General features: G+C 44.6%; 1 protein-coding gene across 2 annotated transcripts in view; it reads left to right on the top strand.

Moving 5' to 3' along the window:
• PIKFYVE (phosphoinositide kinase, FYVE-type zinc finger containing) overlaps positions 1-22,758 on the top strand; it is a 603,254-nt gene that overhangs the window by 433,099 nt on the left and 147,397 nt on the right. For both annotated transcript variants that reach the window (XM_073558214.1, XM_073558213.1), the window contains one exon: positions 16,376-16,540. In XM_073558214.1, the coding sequence (XP_073414315.1) occupies positions 16,376-16,540 (165 nt within the window). The remainder of the gene's footprint in view (positions 1-16,375; positions 16,541-22,758) is intronic.

Here is a 22,758-nt window from a genome sequence, read left to right as displayed (position 1 = left end):
CCAGGTCCGCCTTATTGTCTGCCGATAATCTTACATAGTGATGGGGGGGACTTCACACCCACAGTTGCCATTGCTAGTCTCCTGGAGAAAACTCTGCCCATGGGCATGACCCTGCATGCGAAGTTCAAGCTCTCCAGCAACGACTGAACCTCCCGCAGCCTCAGTTTTTTAACCTTCAATGCCCTGCCTATCTCCGCTTTCAGGACCTCTACCTTCTCTTCCGGTATCCGACACTCCCAATGAATTGTATCGATCACGATCCCTGAAAAGGAGATGCACGTCGCTGGCCCAACCGTTTTTTTCGGGAGCTAGCGGCACCCCGAACTCCCTCACGATCAACTCCAAACTTTTTAAGATTGTATCGCACACTTCCGAATGCTCGGGGCCTACACCAAAAATCATCTAGGTAATGAATCAACGAGCCCCGCCCCGTTATGTATTTTACTACTCATTCCAAATATGTGCTAAAGGCCTCAAACAGGGAGCACGACAAGGAGCATCCCATGGGTCTACAAAATACTCCCCCTCCCAATAGCACCCTAGTAGATGTTGACTATCTGGATGTACCGGGAGCAACTGGAAGGCCGATTCCACATCAGTTTTTGCCATCATCACCCCTTTGCCACATTCTTTTGCCCGCTTCACCGCCTCGTCAAACGATGCGTATTGTACAGTACATTGCTCCGGATCGATGCCGTCATTAACGGACTTGCCACGCGAGGGTAGGACAAATGATGGATCAGACGGTACTTGTTTGGTTCCTTCTTTGGGACAATGCCCAAGGGAGAAACCACCAAGTCTGGGACGGGTGGGAATTTAAAAGGTCCCGCCATTCGGCCCATCAGCACCTCCTTTCCTAGTTTCTCTTACACAACCCCGGGGTGCTGGTAGGCCAAACTTAGATTTTATCATTTCCACGGCATCTGGAACGCCGGGGAGGGGATGATAAACCTGTCTCTGAAGCCCTTGGTAAACAATTCCGCTCTTTGCCCATCAGGGTATCTATTTAGGTATGGGAGCATCACGTGCAACCTGACTGGAGTTTGCCCCTTGACAATAGCCAGCTCCTCCCATCCTACCCCCGTACTTCCTTGGGTACCTGTTGGCTCCGTGTGACCCTGTATTACAAGAGGCGCACAGGTGCCTGAATTTGCAGCCTGTGCCAAATTTACATTGTCCTTCATTATATTGCCAATACAGCCTGTGTCTCTGCAGCCCACCCCGGCTCTGACCACTTCCTGACATCTGACCCCCTGAGGTGTATCTTGCTTGGCCGGCATTCCCGGCCCACCCGTGAAAGGAATTCCCGTTTCTGTTCATGGCCATAATATTAAGCCAGAGGCCAATATCCTTTTGGTCCCATCTAATGGATGGGCGAACTGCCTTACACTGCCAAAATTGCTCGTCATACCGTAACCACGCCTGCCCCCCATACGTCCCGTAAGTTTCCGCAATGAATCCCGTAAGTTTCCGCAATGAAGTCCATATAACAGAATAGCTGAGAGCAGTTTTCCGGCTCTTTTTCCTCAATGATACTGGCTAGGATTCGGAAGGCTCTGGACCAGTTTGAAAATGTTTGAGGTACCAGATGGTCTCCTCCGATCTTCCTCCTTTTTACCTCCTTCCTTTTCTGCCTTTTCAGCGGCCCCCCTATCCAGCAGTAAGCAATGAAAAAATGTCCACCAACTCGCCCTTCCAGATTTTTTCTTTTACCTCCCTTTTTAGGTGGGCACCCAGCGGACCCGAAAAACAAATGTACACCACGCCCTGTCATCCAACTGATGGTTCTCATCATCCCCCACTGAGGCTATTTCTGACCCACTTATTAACCCTTCCCTGCTTCCCATGGCCCCTGGAGAAGTGTAGGGACTCGTCCAAGTTGCGATGTGTGGTGGCCCCTTCCCCTCTAAGCGGTCCATCCTGTCTCAAACTTGTTAACAGCGCCTTAGTTTAATTACCGATAACCCCCGAGGACCCTGTGTTGCAAAATACACTATCTCCGTGTGGTCCCTGATCTCCCCCTCCCCCTTGCAATGGGCTTGCCTGGGAAGACAAACAAGACATAGTCTTAATTACCAGTCCGCGTGGGAGTCATCATCCCTCCAGCCGCTGAAGTCCCGGAATTCCCCACGTAGTCGTCGTAGTTTTCTTCGTCCAAGGTCAAGGGGGCTGGTGGTCCTTGCCATGGGCACGCGTCCTCCGCGCCCCGGCCATTCGATGGCCGATCATTCCTGCGACAGCACCCTCCCGGCGCCCCGCAGCATGCTGTCCTCCTGGGTGATGTGGCACCCTCCCCCTGCCAAGCTAAAGGGGGCCTTGGATCTATGGGGGGCACTACCTGTCCTGGGGCGGCGCCTCCTTGCGCTACTTACCCCGGATCACTAGAGGGTCTCCTGCCCCTGTGATGCTGTGTCCTCACCGGCATTTCCAGGGACAGCCTTTCTGGGGGCCTGGTCCTGTGGGCTGTTCTCCTGGTTCCCTCCCCCCCCATGGCATATCCCTGGCCTGCTCTTCATTTTTTCCTATTCCCACAGGCGTCTTGCTTTGTGAAGGACCCTGGAAGCAAGATGGCGGCGCCCGTGCCACGCTGCTTACATGCGCTGCTGTGGAGCCCCTGCTCCGTTCTCGGTCGGGTTGGACAGCGGGACCTGGTGCGGCGGCCGGCGGCGACCCCCCGCCCCTTGTCCCTGCTGTTCCGGGAGCGCCTGCCCTGCCTGGATCTCTCCCCTGACACCTCCTGCAGGCCAGCGCTGACGCGGCACGGATCTATTACCTGTGCGCACGCCGCATCTGCTGGCCGGCGTGTGCTAGATGTGCCCCCGCCCTGTGACCCACCGCTGCCTATTGGGGACCCCTCTGACCTCCCTTTATGAGCTCCTGCCGTCCGCTTACCCCGGGACCCGGCTATTATGAATGGGTCACCGAGGAGAAAAAAAGCAAAACAAGCTAAGTCACAGAAAACCAGAGGTTGGTAACTATGCAGATTGCAGATCCCTGATCCTACCACACAACTAGCAGCAGTCGTGGAGCGTACCTACGATGTTCCTAGACCCTTCGTCAAAGCCGGAGGACTAAATAAGCCTGAAGCATGAAAAGAGGAAAACGAACTGCCCCAGAGCAGACCCCAAAGGAATAGATAGCCCCCACACATGTATTGACGGTGAAACAAGATGAAGACACAAACACAGGCAGGAAAAAAGGCTGAGCAAACGATGGGGCCCAAACTAACTAGAGACGAAAGGAAAGACACTGTCTGCAACCTGCAAAAAACCCTACAAAAATAATGTCCAACACTTCTGATAGCAAAATTAACCCTGAAGTCACTAGACTTCTCCCACTATATCAGCACTCTGAAATATTCTGAGACAGAGCAAAAAGAGACCAAACTAGTAAGGGACAAAATGCAAATTGGCAAAATACTGATAAATAAGAGTGGAAATTCAGCACAGCCCCCAGCAGGGGCTGGCTGACCACGCCAAAAAACTGAATAGACTAACAAAATCAAGAGTGAACATTAGCAGAAAAACTTAGCTTTAGATGACTGGAACAGAGCTGAAAACCAAGAGCTGAACAGCCAGAAGGAATCACCAGCAACTGAATAGGGCGTCGGCTGTCTTAAATCCAATCTGATACTCCTGAGATCCAATCGTCATCCTCATTCTCAGGTGGCAGATCTCCACCGATCAAATCAGCCTCACTACCTCTTGTTACCACCAGAGGGAGTCTGGAAGGAGAACTCACAACTGGTGAACCAGAGAATGAACTCACAACACCGGGCCTAGTCTCCCCCGTTCCCCTCGTCCGCCCTGGCAGCACCTGCCGCCGTCACCCCCCAGGATACCTTCTAAAATCCTATCCAGCCATCCCGGGGGGTGAGATTTGGCAGCAGCCTGGAGACCACATCCATCGGGGTAAGAGAAGGGGGGGAGGCCTTGTGGTGTGGGAAGTGTAGGAGGGTGATGTCCTTACTGTTCGACGTCCTGGTCAAAGAGAAAGGGGTCCTGCCTCCCTGTGTCCTTTTGTTGTCCCTGACCCTTCCTCTGTCCTTGTCACTGCCCCTTCCTTTTCCCCTTTCTCTTCCCCGTCACTTCTTAACCTGCCAGTGTCATGCCCGCCTTCCTCAAACCCCCTTCTAGGGTCTCGTCCTGCGGTTACTTTTACAGCATTGGTACACGCACACACCTCCATTGTATACATAAGCACGTTTACAGCATTGGGACACGCACACACCACTATTGTAAACATAAGCACGTTTAGAGCATTGGTACACGCTTACACCTCTATTGTATACATAAGCACGTTTACAGCATTGGTACACACACACACCTCTATTGTATACATAAGCATGTTTACAGCATTGGTACACGCACACACAAAAAAGGCAGCAACACTTACCTGCCCAGGTCTAAGAACAAATGCACTGCAGGGTGCAGCCAGCCCATAAAGCAAGATGTTTGCAACACAGGTGCAAAATACCAGATTAACAGCCACTCTCCACCTACCCATTCCTGGAGGGGGTGACTGCCCAGTATAAAATTGCACAATAAAGGCACGCATAGGGTGCTGTTCACACAAGGGAACTACAGTGTCTGACTCACAGCCTATTAGTCACGCCCCTACTATTCGACTAGGTGGGCTGGCCAGCACACCCTCAATGCATCCCAGTGTAAACACCCCTCATACGAGACCAAAAGTGTTTGGGCTCGGCTGCACCCTGAAAATAATATAGTGCAAAAAGTACACAATTAGTGAGGTATTAGCTGATATTTTGGCCAAAATACTTGAGCCCGTAAACTGCGCCAAAGTTCCTCACGCTTACGGGTCCCTACACTAAACTAAATAGCAAAGCCACTAAAGAAGACTCAAGGTCTCCAAAAATTCATTTTTAAACAGCAGAAAAAAAGGCAGCAACACTTACCTGCCCAGGTCTAAGAAAAAATGCACTGCAGGGTGCAGCCAGCCCATAAAACAAGATGTTAGCAACACAGGTGCAAAATACCAGATTAACAGCCACTCTCCACCTACCCATACCTGGAGGGGGTGACTGCCCAGTATAAAATTGCACAATAAAGGCCCGCATAGGGTGCTGTTCACACAAAGGAACTACAGTGTCTGACTCACAGCCTATTAGTCACGCCCCTACTATTCGACTAGGTGGGCTGGCCAGCACACCCTCAATGCATCCCAGTGTGAACACCCTTCATACGAGACCAAAAGTGTTTGGGCTCGGCTGCACCCTGAAAATAATTTTTGGAGACCTTGAGTCTTCTTTAGTGGCTTTACTATTTAGTTATATTATTATATAACCTGCTGACCTGTTCATTTTATGTGCATGTGTCATGTGTTCTGAATCTATTGATTTCTTGCTTATGCAAGCTTTGGGAGATCCCCGCCTCTCTCTCTTTTGGGACATGCACATAAAAAGCCATTTTGCCCAGCGAGCCCATACCGGGCAGCACCTTTCTGAACCCTGCTCATGAAGGTATTGCTCACATGTTCAGGTTTTAAATATATTAGATAGGACTGCTCCGAGAAGGGTATACCGTGATGTGGTGGAGTGGCTTAGCGTACCTTTTTTTGCAAAAAAAGTATCAACAAAATACCCTGGTTTTGTTAGCATCTTTTACTAGCACTTGCTGCTTACTGTTACATATATTTTACAACTGAGTATTTTTGCACGTTTGTCATACTTTGTATTCTTTCTGTGTCTTAGTTCTTGGGTGGTGTGTACAGGGTCCTACTGACCTGTTCATTTTCTGTGCATGTGTCATGTGTTCTGAATCTATTGATTTCTTGCTTATGCAAGCTTTGGGAGATCCCCGCCTCTCTCTTTTGGGACATGCACATAAAAAGCCATTTTGCCCAGCAAGTGCTAGTAAAAGATGTTAACAAAACCAGGGTATTTTGTTGATACATTTTTTTGCAAAAAAATGAACGCTAAGCCACTCCACCACGTCACGGTATACCCTTCTCGGAGCAGTCCTATCTAATATATTTAAAACCTGAACATGTGAACAATACCTTCATGAGCAGGGTTCAGAAAGGTGCTGCCCGGTATGAGCATTGGTACACGCACACACCTCTATTGTATACATAAGCACGTTTACAGCATTGGTACACGCTTACACCTCTATTGTATACATAAGCATGTTTTAAAGAATTGGTACAAGCACACACCTCTATAGTATACATAAGCACATTTACAGCATTGGTACATGCACACACCTCTATTGTATACATAAGCACGTTTACAGCATTGGTACACGCACACACCTTTATTGTATACATAAGCACATTTACAGCATTGGTAAACGCACACACCTCTATTGTATACATAAGCACGTTTACAGCATTGGTAAACGCACACACCTCTATAGTATACATAAGCACATTTACAGCATTGGTAAACACACACACCTCTAGTATATACGTAAGAACATTTCCAGCATTGGTACACGCACACACCTCTATTGTATACGTAAGCACATTTACAGCATTGGTAAACGCACACACCTCTATTGTATACATAAACACGTTTACAGCATTGGTACACGCACACACCTCTATAGTATACATAAGCACATTTACAGCATTGGGACACGCACACACCTCTATTGTATACATAAGCACATTTACAGCATTGGTACACGCACACACCTCTATAGTATACATAAGCACATTTACAGCATTGGTACACGCTTACACCTCTGTTGTATACATAAGCATATTTACAGCATTGGGACACGCACACACCTCTATTGTATACATAAGCACATTTACAGCATTAGTACACGCATACAACTCTGTTGTATACATAAGCACGTTTACAGCATTGGGACACGCACACACCTCTATTGTATACATAAGCACATTTACAGCATTGGTACACGCACACACCTCTATTGTATACATAAGCATGTTTACAGCATTGGGACACGCACACACCTCTATAGTATACATAAGCACATTTCCAGCATTGGTACACGCACATACCTCTATAGTATACATAAGCACATTTACAGCATTGGTAAACACACACACCTCTAGTATATACGTAAGAACATTTCCAGCATTGGTACACGCACACACCTCTATTGTATACATAAGCACATTTACAGCATTGGTAAACGCACACACCTCTATTGTATACATAAACACGTTTACAGCATTGGTACACGCACACACCTCTATAGTATACATAAGCACATTTACAGCATTGGGACACGCATACAACTCTGTTGTATACATAAGCACGTTTACAGCATTGGGACACACACACACCTCTATTGTATACATAAGTACGTTTACAGCATTGGTACACGCACACACCACTATTGTATACAAAAGCACATTTACAGCATTGGTACACGCACACACCTCTGTTGTGTACATAAACACGTTTACAGCATTGGTACACGCACACACCTCTATTGTATACATAAGCACATTTCCAGCATTGGTACACGCACACACCTCTATAGTATACATAAGCACATTTACAGCATTGGTACGCGCACACACCTCTATTGTATACATAAGCACGTTTACAGCATTGGTACACGCACATTTCCAGCATTGGGACACGCACAAACCTCTGTTGTATACATAAGCACGTTTACAGCATTGGGACACACACACACCTCTATAGTATACATAAGCACATTTACAGCATTGGTACACGCACACACCTCTGTTGTGTACATAAACACGTTTACAGCATTGGTACACGCACACACCTCTATAGTATACATAAGCACATTTACAGCATTGGTACGCGCACACACCTCTATTGTATACATAAGCACATTTACAGCATTGGGACACGCACACACCTCTATTGTATACGTAAGCACATTTACAGCATTGGTAAACGCACACACCTCTATTGTATACATAAACACGTTTACAGCATTGGTACACGCACACACCTCTATAGTATACATAAGCACATTTACAGCATTGGGACACGCACACACCTCTATTGTATACATAAGCACATTTACAGCATTGGTACACGCACACACCTCTATAGTATACATAAGCACATTTACAGCATTGGTACACGCTTACACCTCTGTTGTATACATAAGCATATTTACAGCATTGGGACACGCACACACCTCTATTGTATACATAAGCACATTTACAGCATTGGTACACGCATACAACTCTGTTGTATACATAAGCACGTTTACAGCATTGGGACACGCACACACCTCTATTGTATACATAAGCACATTTACAGCATTGGTACACGCACACACCTCTATTGTATACATAAGCATGTTTACAGCATTGGGACACGCACACACCTCTATAGTATACATAAGCACATTTCCAGCATTGGTACACGCACATACCTCTATAGTATACATAAGCACATTTACAGCATTGGTAAACACACACACCTCTAGTATATACGTAAGAACATTTCCAGCATTGGTACACGCACACACCTCTATTGTATACATAAGCACATTTACAGCATTGGTAAACGCACACACCTCTATTGTATACATAAACACGTTTACAGCATTGGTACACGCACACACCTCTATAGTATACATAAGCACATTTACAGCATTGGGACACGCATACAACTCTGTTGTATACATAAGCACGTTTACAGCATTGGGACACACACACACCTCTATTGTATACATAAGTACGTTTACAGCATTGGTACACGCACACACCACTATTGTATACAAAAGCACATTTACAGCATTGGTACACGCACACACCTCTGTTGTGTACATAAACACGTTTACAGCATTGGTACACGCACACACCTCTATTGTATACATAAGCACATTTCCAGCATTGGTACACGCACACACCTCTATAGTATACATAAGCACATTTACAGCATTGGTACGCGCACACACCTCTATTGTATACATAAGCACGTTTACAGCATTGGTACACGCACATTTCCAGCATTGGGACACGCACAAACCTCTGTTGTATACATAAGCACGTTTACAGCATTGGTACACGCACATTTCCAGCATTGGGACACGCACAAACCTCTGTTGTGTACATAAACACGTTTACAGCATTGGTACACGCACACACCTCTATAGTATACATAAGCACATTTACAGCATTGGTACGCGCACACACCTCTATTGTATACATAAGCACATTTACAGCATTGGGACACGCACACACCTCTATTGTATACATAAGCACATTTACAGCATTGGTACACGCACACACCTCTATAGTATACATAAGCACATTTACAGCATTGGTACACGCATACAACTCTGTTGTATACATAAGCACGTTTACAGCATTGGGACACGCACACACCTCTATTGTATACATAAGCACATTTACAGCATTGGTACACGCACACACCTCTATTGTATACATAAGCATGTTTACAGCATTGGGACACGCACACACCTCTATAGTATACATAAGCACATTTCCAGCATTGGTACACGCACATACCTCTATAGTATACATAAGCACATTTACAGCATTGGTAAACACACACACCTCTAGTATATACGTAAGAACATTTCCAGCATTGGTACACGCACACACCTCTATTGTATACATAAGCACATTTACAGCATTGGTAAACGCACACACCTCTATTGTATACATAAACACGTTTACAGCATTGGTACACGCACACACCTCTATAGTATACATAAGCACATTTACAGCATTGGGACACGCACACACCTCTATTGTATACATAAGTACGTTTACAGCATTGGTACACGCACACACCACTATTGTATACATAAGCACATTTACAGCATTGGTACACGCACACACCTCTATAGTATACATAAGCACATTTACAGCATTGGTACACGCACACACCTCTGTTGTGTACATAAACACGTTTACAGCATTGGTACACGCACACACCTCTATTGTATACATAAGCACATTTCCAGCATTGGTACACGCACACACCTCTATAGTATACATAAGCACATTTACAGCATTGGTACGCGCACACACCTCTATTGTATACATAAGCACGTTTACAGCATTGGTACACGCACATTTCCAGCATTGGGACACGCACAAACCTCTTGTATACATAAGCACGTTTACAGCATTGGGACACACACACACCTCTATAGTATACATAAGCACATTTACAGCATTGGTACACGCACACACCTCTGTTGTGTACATAAACACGTTTACAGCATTGGTACACGCACACACCTCTATAGTATACATAAGCACATTTACAGCATTGGTACGCGCACACACCTCTATTGTATACATAAGCACATTTACAGCATTGGGACACGCACACACCTCTATTGTATACATAAGCACATTTACAGCATTGGTACACGCACACACCTCTATAGTATACATAAGCACATTTACAGCATTGGTACACGCACACACCTCTGTTGTGTACATAAACACGTTTACAGCATTGGTACACGCACACACCTCTGTTGTGTACATAAACACGTTTACAGCATTGGTACACGCACACACCTCTATAGTATACATAAGCACATTTACAGCATTGGTACGCGCACACACCTCTATTGTATACATAAGCACATTTACAGCATTGGGACACGCACACACCTCTATAGTATACATAAGCACATTTACAGCATTGGTACGCGCACACACCTCTATTGTATACATAAGCACATTTACAGCATTGGTACACGCACACACCTCTGTTGTGTACATAAACACGTTTACAGCATTGGTACATGCACACACCTCTATAGTATACATAAGCACATTTACAGCATTGGTACGCGCACACACCTCTATTGTATACATAAGCACATTTACAGCATTGGGACACGCACACACCTCTATTGTATACATAAGCACATTTACAGCATTGGTACACGCACACACCTCTATAGTATACATAAGCACATTTACAGCATTGGTACACGCACACACCACTATTGTATACATAAGCACATTTACAGCATTGGTACGCGCACACACCTCTATTGTATACATAAGCACATTTACAGCATTGGGACACGCACACACCTCTATTGTATACATAAGCACATTTACAGCATTGGTACACGCACACACCTCTATAGTATACATAAGCACATTTACAGCATTGGTACACGCATACAACTCTGTTGTATACATAAGCACGTTTACAGCATTGGGACACGCACACACCTCTATTGTATACATAAGCACATTTACAGCATTGGTACACGCACACACCTCTATTGTATACATAAGCATGTTTACAGCATTGGGACACGCACACACCTCTATAGTATACATAAGCACATTTCCAGCATTGGTACACGCACATACCTCTATAGTATACATAAGCACATTTACAGCATTGGTAAACACACACACCTGTAGTATATACGTAAGAACATTTCCAGCATTGGTACACGCACACACCTCTATTGTATACATAAGCACATTTACAGCATTGGTAAACGCACACACCTCTATTGTATACATAAACACGTTTACAGCATTGGTACACGCACACACCTCTATAGTATACATAAGCACATTTACAGCATTGGGACACGCACACACCTCTATTGTATACATAAGTACGTTTACAGCATTGGTACACGCACACACCACTATTGTATACATAAGCACATTTACAGCATTGGTACACGCACACACCTCTATAGTATACATAAGCACATTTACAGCATTGGTACACGCACACACCTCTGTTGTGTACATAAACACGTTTACAGCATTGGTACACGCACACACCTCTATTGTATACATAAGCACATTTCCAGCATTGGTACACGCACACACCTCTATAGTATACATAAGCACATTTACAGCATTGGTACGCGCACACACCTCTATTGTATACATAAGCACGTTTACAGCATTGGTACACGCACATTTCCAGCATTGGGACACGCACAAACCTCTGTTGTATACATAAGCACGTTTACAGCATTGGGACACACACACACCTCTATAGTATACATAAGCACATTTACAGCATTGGTACACGCACACACCTCTGTTGTGTACATAAACACGTTTACAGCATTGGTACACGCACACACCTCTATAGTATACATAAGCACATTTACAGCATTGGTACGCGCACACACCTCTATTGTATACATAAGCACATTTACAGCATTGGGACACGCACACACCTCTATTGTATACATAAGCACATTTACAGCATTGGTACACGCACACACCTCTATAGTATACATAAGCACATTTACAGCATTGGTACACGCACACACCTCTGTTGTGTACATAAACACGTTTACAGCATTGGTACACGCACACACCTCTGTTGTGTACATAAACACGTTTACAGCATTGGTACACGCACACACCTCTATAGTATACATAAGCACATTTACAGCATTGGTACGCGCACACACCTCTATTGTATACATAAGCACATTTACAGCATTGGGACACGCACACACCTCTATAGTATACATAAGCACATTTACAGCATTGGTACGCGCACACACCTCTATTGTATACATAAGCACATTTACAGCATTGGGACACGCACACACCTCTATAGTATACATAAGCACATTTACAGCATTGGTACGCGCACACACCTCTATTGTATACATAAGCACATTTACAGCATTGGTACACGCACACACCTCTGTTGTGTACATAAACACGTTTACAGCATTGGTACACGCACACACCTCTATAGTATACATAAGCACATTTACAGCATTGGTACGCGCACACACCTCTATTGTATACATAAGCACATTTACAGCATTGGGACACGCACACACCTCTATTGTATACATAAGCACATTTACAGCATTGGTACACGCACACACCTCTATAGTATACATAAGCACATTTACAGCATTGGTACACGCACACACCTCTGTTGTGTACATAAACACGTTTACAGCATTGGTACACGCACACACCTCTATTGTATACATAAGCACATTTCCAGCATTGGTACACGCACACACCTCTATAGTATACATAAGCACATTTACAGCATTGGTACACGCACACACCACTATTGTATACATAAGCACATTTACAGCATTGGTACGCGCACACACCTCTATTGTATACATAAGCACGTTTACAGCATTGGTACACGCACATTTCCAGCATTGGGACACGCACAAACCTCTGTTGTATACATAAGCACGTTTACAGCATTGGGACACACACACGCCTTTTCAGGCATCATACATCAATGAAGTTTGTGCGATAACTTTAGACCTGGTACTGAATATCTCACAAGTTCCTTGCAGGTATGTGGCTGATTGCCTGTGATATCATGGGAGGTCCTGTAGCTGATGATTTACTTTTGCGCTGCTGCCCTGCTCCATGGTGGGCCTTTTCAGGCCCGCAGCTTGTGGAGATCTTTGCAGGTCCCATTCAGTTTGCTCTGCTCTTCGGCCTTTCTCTGCTAGATCTTAAAAGGCTTCTTTTTTTTTTAAAGAAATGTGGTCCTGAAAAATAACAAATACCGCAGATATTTGCACTCCCTCTGTGCAGCTCTCTCTACACCACTGCCTTGCTTTTTTTTTTTTGTGAGTGGTGACTTATACTTATGAGCTCAGTGGCTTTGCAAATGTAGAAGGCAGAAGCTGCTGAGGTCAGTGATTGTCTGCAGTGCTGATATGTGCTGTAGCCAAAGCACAGAGATGAGAGCAGTGGCAGAGAACTGGTGCCAGACCCGCGGAGTTTGAGCAGCAGCTATCTTTGTTGTTTTCCATTTAAAAGCTTTTGGAGATCACTTTTCTTTACGTGGGAAACCCCTTTAACTTCACATAGTATTATACAGCAAGGGTGTAACATAGACTTCCAAAAACAATCCCCTTTTAAAATGTAGCCTTTATTAAGTACTAAGTGTTTAGACACAGTAACCTCAAAATCTAAAGTATAGAACTATAAGGTGAATATGTGCAGACCTACACAGTTATCTAGGTGTCAGAGAGGGTGTTGACATAACCGTATATCCGGGGTACCTCACATTGGGACAGGCTACACCCCTCCCTTTCTCTGCACCGTACAAACTTCTGTTCATACACAAAAATAGGGATCGTTGATTTCTGTCCATCTGGTTATCAGGGATACCCGGACAAGTCTAGGGACAGAGGATGCTTGAGCGGTGGCGCCATCTCTCGTACCTTTTAGGGTGCCAATCCGCAGCTAAGAAGATGCCTATTAGGTTATTATTTTGTGTCGCTCGCATGTTTCTGACACCTAGCTAATTGTGTAGATTTGCACATATTCACCTTCTATTTCTCTACTTTAGATTTTGAGGTTATTGTGCCTAGAGTTTTGGTAAAACCCATTGAGCAGGCATACAGAGCAGCTGAGAGACACTGTTTGTGGGTTTTTTTTTCCCTCGGCCAATGTCCCATGCCCTCCTGCAGGCCTGGACCCTAGTTCTTTCCTTGCCTCAGGTCCTTCTGGAGCTGTGTTGAAGAGAAACTCCAAACTGGACCCTGTATAGGTGGAAAAATTTTAATACAGATGCAATGGTTAGATACTGTTCACACAGCTGCGTATAAAAATCATGCTAAACCTGTAGCATTGTAAGGGTTCTCCTTGCAGTCAGCGATCTGTGTGTGGTATATTTCTGTATGAAATTATGAGGCCTGTTCATCAAGCCCCTTTTGGTAGAAAACTGGGATAGAAAAGTCACAAATATTGGTGTAACCCCTAGACACGCAAAGGTTTAGAAACTCTGGAAGTTTTTATTCCAGTTTCACCAACTTTTTTGAAAAGTGGGCAGATTATAAGGCGAGGCGCATTGCTCGTCACTGCACAACAAATTCACTATAATTTACAGCACAAAATGAGTTTTGCACATTTACTCCAGCGGGCCCTGCTTCAGCACAGACTTATGAATCACCCGTCTGGATGAATCCCCCATTTGTGTTAGCGATGTGTTACCCCGAAAGTCTTAGTCGTCCGGAGCTCCATTGTTACTGGCAAAACATCCTTAGAAGGTTCTCCTCTTCCATCTTGTCTCGTGGTTTGCTCTATACACCTAGAACGATTTATGTGATTGATGTAACTGTCTGGATGGGCATTTTCCACACCAGGCATAACTTCACAGACTTTATGGTTGGCACCTCTGCAAAAAAATAGTCAACTTTTAAAAGCAAAGAATGAATGTCTTTTTTTGCACTAGCATTACCACTTTGTAGATGTGAGGCCTCTGTGCAGGACGTAGTTCTCGTTGGTAGACTGATTGCAGTGCTTATTCTAGAAGAATTGGCGTCTGCTGCCTTTTATTATATGGTTGTCTTCCTGAAGAAGTATCTGTTACTTCCAAACGCGACAAATACAACCACATGTTCTATAAACCTCTGAAAATAAACATCCTCTATAGACAGCAGTACAGGAGGTATCCCCAAATTCTCCTTCTCTTCATTCCCGTCGGTGTGGCCACCTGTGGATCCACAGCAGCTGTACATTGATTCAAAGCATTTTAAATCATGGCTGAGGTTCGCACAATCTGATAAAGGTCTTTTTCATTTGTCTGTTGGATAAGGCCCTATTTGCGCTATTTTCTCCCTAGTGTTTCTTACTTTTATTATGTGGCTTAAACTCAAACCTAGTGACCTGAAGCAATACATCTAGTTTTTGAAAGCTATAAGGCACCATGGCACGGACTATTGAAGTCTTGCTGTTATTAAAAAGAAAGTATTACTTTAAATACATAATAGGGATTCAATGTCATGCACTGTGTAGGAAAGACTAAGTGCACCACGGAGGGATGAGGAGAAGGGAGCCCAACACTAGGGAAGGGTGGAGGGAGACCCCTAGGCAGATTTAAAGTCGTCACTCTGTCTGCCCTAAACTTTCCTATATAGGTTCTGCACCTATCGCTGAGCAAGAACCAAATCCCTGCCTGACCCTGGTGATAAGCCCAACTTAAGGAATGACCAAGTGAGTACTAGTCGATCCCCACTACCACTAAAGACATCTGGGATAGACAAACAAGGTGAACACTTAACTTGAGTGTAGACTCAAGATGTAACGGACATCATCCAGCCACACCAAAAAGGAAGATGGCTGACTGCAATAGCTCCAAGCCTTAACAAGGGGAAATAGAAATATTAAGGGCAACTCCCTGCAGCAGGTCCTGGTGTTTCAATTAGATCCGGAGAAAGGTTGCCACTGGGTCAAAGAGTCAGAAGGGTTAAGAATGTGTCTGCAAAGCCAAACGCAGAGACTTTCTGCAGCTAGATGCAGTGCTACTGTCTGCAGTTTCTGACATACCCGTGACATTCAGTGGAGAGTTTGATCAGTTATCTTTTATTTTATTTTTTTCTATATTGGCAGAGGAAAAAATAATGATTTAGTCAATTGTTATACTGTGTTTATCTTATGGAATGGTCTTCTCTTTCAGCTAAAAAGGCTTCAGGGGTCTTATCGTTTTTTCGTGGAACTGGTGGGAAAAGTCCAGACCTATCGGCACAGAGGAAGGAAACCTTAAGAGGTGCTGACAGTGCCTACTATCAAGTGGGGCAGATGGGCAGAGATGGGGGAGAAAATCAAGGAGCTGAAAATCAAGGTACTACTAAAATGTTAAAGGGTCTCATTGCACAGTTAAAGTACAGGCACTCAGTGCATCATGGTGGGGCCAACCATTTGCATGCACCTTCCACCTGCTTGTTTTCCAGCTATCTCCGCCCTTCTCTGGCACTATGAAGACAGATCTGTCAATCACATATGGAGATGTAGGGAAAATAAACAGGTGGGAAGGTATATATAAATGATTGACCACGCCGTGAATTACCAAGCGACGGGATTTGGTTTGAACAGTCTTTCTGTGTTGACAGAGTCCCAGTAATTATGGATGTATATTTATTATTGTTCTAACAATGTATCTAAAATAATACAAAAATCATGCTGTATGATAAAAGGGGCTGTGGCCAAACACCTCATATGGGTCTTTGGACATGTACAAAAAAAATAAATCTGAATTATAAAATTAAAATTGACCATAAAGCTCAGTACAAAAAAAATGTAAAAGTGCCAATTCAGCTCATTACTCCTGTGTTAGAGAGAAGCGTCCCAGGAGCCTTCCTGGTTGGTCAGTCTGGGTGGGGTGCACAGAATATTCACTAATCTGGATTCCAGGTCAAATAGCTCTGTGGTTTAAAAGGGGATGTTCTCAGCACCAAAGGAAGGTAGTTAAAACATAGCCTTTAATCAAATAGGATTAAAACAAAATGGCAAAATGTGCACATACTAAAAACCCCATCATTTTCACGTTCTTTGGATTGATAAATACCTTTATCTTAGCTGATAGCTTTGAGTGTGGTACTTCCTTAAATAGTAAATGTTATGAATCCATTGGCTTGTCAATCCCACCCACGAGATTTACTTTTTAAAGAAGTACCCCAAACCAAGCTGTCACCTTCATGTTTTTTTTCTGCAAATGAATTTTTTTTGAGCAATTGTAAGTACACTGTGCTATATAATATGATTACGAAATATTAAGAAGATAAAACGTTTGATGGTAGTGCTCCTTTAAGAGACGTAAGATGGGGCTGTATAAAACAGCCATTTACTTCACATGGACATTTCTGCCTGTGGGGATGCCTGGGTGCTCATACTTTTGGAAGTGTATTCAGTCTTTCACCACAACACACTTGACAAATTTCATGCTGCAGGAGCCATTGTGGGAAATTTTGATTACTTGGACCTGGAAAAATGTGTCATGGCTGCTGGAGTAAAAACAATTGTACACACTTGGCTGCATGATCAACTCCCACCCATTTTAGGTTGCTTCTGGAATTAGTTTTAATGTTTTAGACAAGCGACTGGTAACAGCAACACTTAAAGGTCTTATCCCATGAAAAAGTGAATTTTGCTTAATAAATATTGAAATAAAAAATTATTTCCACACTTTGATGTGTTTATATAAAATGTTCCTGTGCTGAGATAGTCTTATAAATGTGTTCCTGCTGTGTACTGTGTAATGGCTGTGTCTGACCGTACAGGAACATGGTCTGATCATACCACAGCTCCTGGGAAGGGAGGGAAGGAAGGAAAAGAGAGGATACAGACAGGACAACATGGGATCTGCACTTCTAAAAAAAAAAAATATCAACCTCAAGTGAAAAAGATATATGCCAGACAAAATAATAAAAGCAGATAATCTTTATTGAAATAATCATAGAAAATAGTTATAGAAATCATAAAAAAATCTACAACCGACATGAAAAAACATGAGCAAAAATGGTCAGGGATGCAAAAAATAGCTGTAATAATTTAAGATGCATATGATGAATACATAGATTGTATAGGTAAGAATTAAGGTTGGTTGAACCCTAATAGCAGAAATAATATACATATATGTATAAATATTATCACTTATCTAGCTAGAAGGGCAACAATACATATAATGAGTTTATAGATTGTACAAATGAGAATTCAGGCTGGTTAAACTTTCCTGGCAAAAATCCTACACATATATCTGTATAAATGAATAATAACACTACTTTGTTAGTGGGGCAAAAAGGAATAAATAATACTCCAAGTGTGCTTTAGGTGAGAAAAAAGTCTTAAGGAAATAAAGGCAAAGTTGCCACGTCTGGTGTCTCTTGTCTGGGGTGAAACGCCTTTGTCTGATGCCTCAGATGAAGCTCAGGTGACAATTACCAAAATATATAAAGTACAAGGTCAAAAATCAAGTGTAGCAATTAAAATTTAACCTTTATTATGCCTGTTTAAAACACAAGACGTTACTATACATAAGAATCCAAACAACCGTTCTGATTACCATAACCCTAAACTATAACCATAACTACCTAACTACTGTACCGAGCATGAAGGTAGAAACATTATGTTTTGGGGTGTTTCTCTGCTAAGGGCACAGGACTACTTCATCGCATCACTGAGAGAATGGATGAAGCCATACACCATAATATCCTGAGTGGCAACCACCTTCCCCTCAGCCAGGACATTAAAAATGGGTCGTGGCTGGGTCTGTCAGCAAGACAATGACCCAAAACATACAGCCAAGGCAACAAAGGAGTGGCTCAAAAAGAAGCACATTAAGGAGTGACCTAGCCAGTCTCCAGAACTTAATCCCATAGAAAACTTAAGGAGGGAGTTGAAGTTCTGAGTTGCCAAGTGACAGCCTGAAAATCTTAATGATTTAGAGATGATCTACAAAGAGGAGTGAACCAAAATTCATCCTGACATGTGCGCAAACCTCATCATCAACTACTGATTTTGTTAGTTTGCCCACTGACAAAGACATGAACAGTCTATAATTTTAAGGGTAGGTTAATTTCAACATTGAGATATAGAATATCAAAAATAAAATCCAGAAAATCACGTTGTATAAATTATATAAATGTATCTCCATTTTGCAGTGAGAAATAAGTATTTGATCCCTCTGGCAAACAAGACTTAATACTTGGTGACAAAACAGTATTGCAATGGATTCAAAGGATTGTAATGAATAAGAAAATGCTCACAGGAGAATGGAATAAACAAAATTGGATTTACTTAATTATAAGATTAAATAACAAACAGTGTAAACAACAAAAAATACATGTGAATTAAAAACAAGCATTACATATATTACATTATTAAGGTAGAAATCCATCAAGCTCTGTGTCTCTGTAGGTCACTTCTCCAATCTCTGTGTCCTGTATTTCCCCCCTCCCAAGAGTTCGGTCGTCTTATATCTTATAGCGGGGTTCCCCAACTCCAGTCCTCAAGGCCCACCAACAGATCATGTTTTCAGGATTTCCTTTGTATTGCACAGGTGATGCAATTATCACCTGAGCAACACTAAGGAAATCCTGAAACATGATCTGTTGGTGTTGCCTTGAGGACTGGAGTTGGGGAACCCTGTCCTATAGGATCCAATGTATTTCAGTAAAAGTTTGGTCTTCATTGGAGTGCCAGGGAGAAACCGCCTTAAACCAGTCAGTTACTAATAACAAACCACTGGACAGTTACATTCCTTTGTTAGGTGGGTCATCTATTTGGACATTTAAACTTCAATGACCTTCTGCGAACTCCATGGAAATAATGATGTATATAATATATATACATGTGTGTATCTATATATATAATCGTCTTATCATGTCTGTCTGTCTGTAACCGAAATCGTGGGTCGCTGATTGGTCGCGGCCGCGACCAATCAGCAGCAGGCGCAGTCGGGCGCAGCTCTCAATCGGGCGCAGGCCTTAATCTGTAAAAAAGAGAATTAAAATAAAAAAAATGTTCTCACCTTCCGACGGTGAGAGGGACCATGCATACCAGCAATGGGGGGGGAGGGGAACCATGCATACCAGCAATGGGGGGGAGGGGAACCATGCATACCAGGAAAGGGGGGAGAAGGGGGACCATGCATACCAGGAAAGGGGGGAGAAGGGGGACCATGCATACCAGCAATGGGGGGGGAGGGTGACCATACATACCAGCAAAGGAGGGTGAGGGGGACCATGCTTACCAGGAAAGGGAGGTGAGGGGACCATGCATACCAGGAAAGGGAGGTGAGAGGACCATGCATACCAGGAAAGGGGGGTGACGGGACCATGCATACCAGGAAAGGGGGGGTGAGGGGGACCATGCATACCAGGAAAGGGGGGGTGAGGGGGACCATGCATACCAGCAAAGGGGGGGAGGGGGACCATGCATACCAGCAAAGGGGGGGAGGGGGACCATGCATACCAGCAATGGGGGGGGAGGTGGACCATGCATACCAGCAATGGGGGGGAGGGGGACCATGCATACCAGCAATGGGGGGGAGGGGGGACCATGCATACCAGCAATGGGGGGGAGGGGGACCGTGCATACCAGCAATGGGGGGGAGGGGGACCGTGCATACCAGCAATGGGGGGGAGGGGGACCGTGCATACCAGCAATGGGGGGGAGGGGGACCGTGCATACCAGCAATGGGGGGAGGTGGACCGTGCATATCAGCAATGGGGGGGAGGGAGACAATGCATAGCAGCAAGGGGGAGGGAGGGTGACCATGTATACCTACAAAGGGGGGTGAGGGGAACCATGCATACCAGCAAAGGGGGGTGAGGGGGACCATGCATACCAGCAATGGGGGGGAGGGGGACTATGGGTGAGCGTGACCATGCTTACCAGGAAAGACGGGTGAGGGTGACCATGCATACCAGGAAAGGAGGGTGAGGGCTACATGTATACCAGGAAAGGGGGGGTGAGGGGGCCATGCATACCAGGAAAGGGGGTGAGGGGGACCATGCATACCAGGAAAGGGGGGTGAGAGGGACCATGCATACCAGGAAAGGGGGGTGAGGGGGACCATGCATACCAGGAAAGGGGGGTGACGGGACCATGCATACAAGGATTGGAGGGTGAGGGTGCCATGCATATCAGGATTGGGGGTAAGGGGACCATGCATAACATGAAAGGGGGGTGACAGGAACATGCATACCAGGAAAGGGGGGTGAGGGGGACCATGCATACCAGGAAAGGGGGTGAGGGGACCATGCTTACCAGGAAAGAGGGGTGAGAGGACCATGCATTCCAGGATTGGAGGGTGAGGGGACCATGCATATCAGGATTGGAGGGTGAGAGGACCATGTGTTGTGAATTCACTTTCTGGCCTACCTCTGGTTACTAGTGAAGGTAGTGGAGCTGGTTGTATTGACAGAGGGGGTCGCGAGTTCTCTTTCCGGGCTCCCTCTGGTGGTTACAGGAGGTAATGGAGCTGATCTAATTAACAGAGGCCTGCCACCTGATAATGAGGAAGACGATTGGACATCTGGAGTTTTTGACTTGATTTAAGACAGCCGACTCCCTCTATCCCTGCTGGTGATTTTTTCCTGCCTCCTGAGGTCTTAGTTTCCAGCTCAGTCCCTGCATGCTCAAGCTAAGTGTTCTTTTGCTATTGTTCAAAGTTGATTTGGTTTTGTCTATTCAGTTTTGTGTGGTTAGCCAGCCCCGGCTGGGGCGGTGCTGAATTTCCATCCTTATGTTACTGCTTGTGCCAGGTTGTTTTTGTCCCTTATTAGATTGGCCTTTTTTTGCTCTGCTTTCAGAATATGCCAGAGTGCTGATATAGTGGGCGAAGTCGAGTGACTTCAGTATTTTTCTATCAGATGTGTTGGACATTTTTTGCAGGGTTTTTTGCGTGATTGCAGACAGTGTCTTTCCTTTTCTGTCCTGTCTAATTAGTGTGGGCCACATCGTTTGCTCAGCCTATTTTCCTACCTGTGTTTGTGTTTTCATCTTGAGGGGGACCATGCATACCAGGAAAGGGGGGTGAGGGGGACCATGCATACCAGGAAAGGGGGGTGAGGGGGACCATGCATACCAGGAAAGTGGGGTGAGGGGGACCATGCATACCAGGAAGGGGGGGTGAGAGGACCATGCATTCCAGAATTGGAGGGTGAGGGGACCATGCATATCAGGATTGGAGGGTGAGAGGACCATGTGTTGTGAATTCACTTTCTGGCCTACCTCTGGTTACTAGTGAAGGTAGTGGAGCTGGTTGTATTGACAGAGGGGGTCGTGAGTTCTCTTTCCGGGCTCCCTCTGGTGGTTACAGGACGTAATGGAGCTGATCTAATTAACAGAGGCCTGCCACCTGATAATGAGGAAGACGATTGGACATCTGGAGTTTTTGACTTGATTTAAGACAGCCGACTCCCTCTATCCCTGCTGGTGATTTTTTCCTGCCTCCTGAGGTCTTAATTTCCAGCTCAGTCCCTGCATGCTCAAGCTAAGTGTTCTTTTGCTATTGTTCAAAGTTGATTTGGTTTTGTCTATTCAGTTTTGTGTGGTTAG

This window comes from Dendrobates tinctorius, unplaced genomic scaffold, assembly GCF_039654945.1.
Source record: "Dendrobates tinctorius isolate UK_male_01 unplaced genomic scaffold, ASM3965494v1 ptg000254l, whole genome shotgun sequence".
In the NCBI taxonomy this organism is placed as follows: domain Eukaryota; kingdom Metazoa; phylum Chordata; class Amphibia; order Anura; family Dendrobatidae; genus Dendrobates; species Dendrobates tinctorius.
Note: the sequence above shows the minus strand (reverse complement) of the source record. Positions and strands in the feature narration are given on the sequence as shown.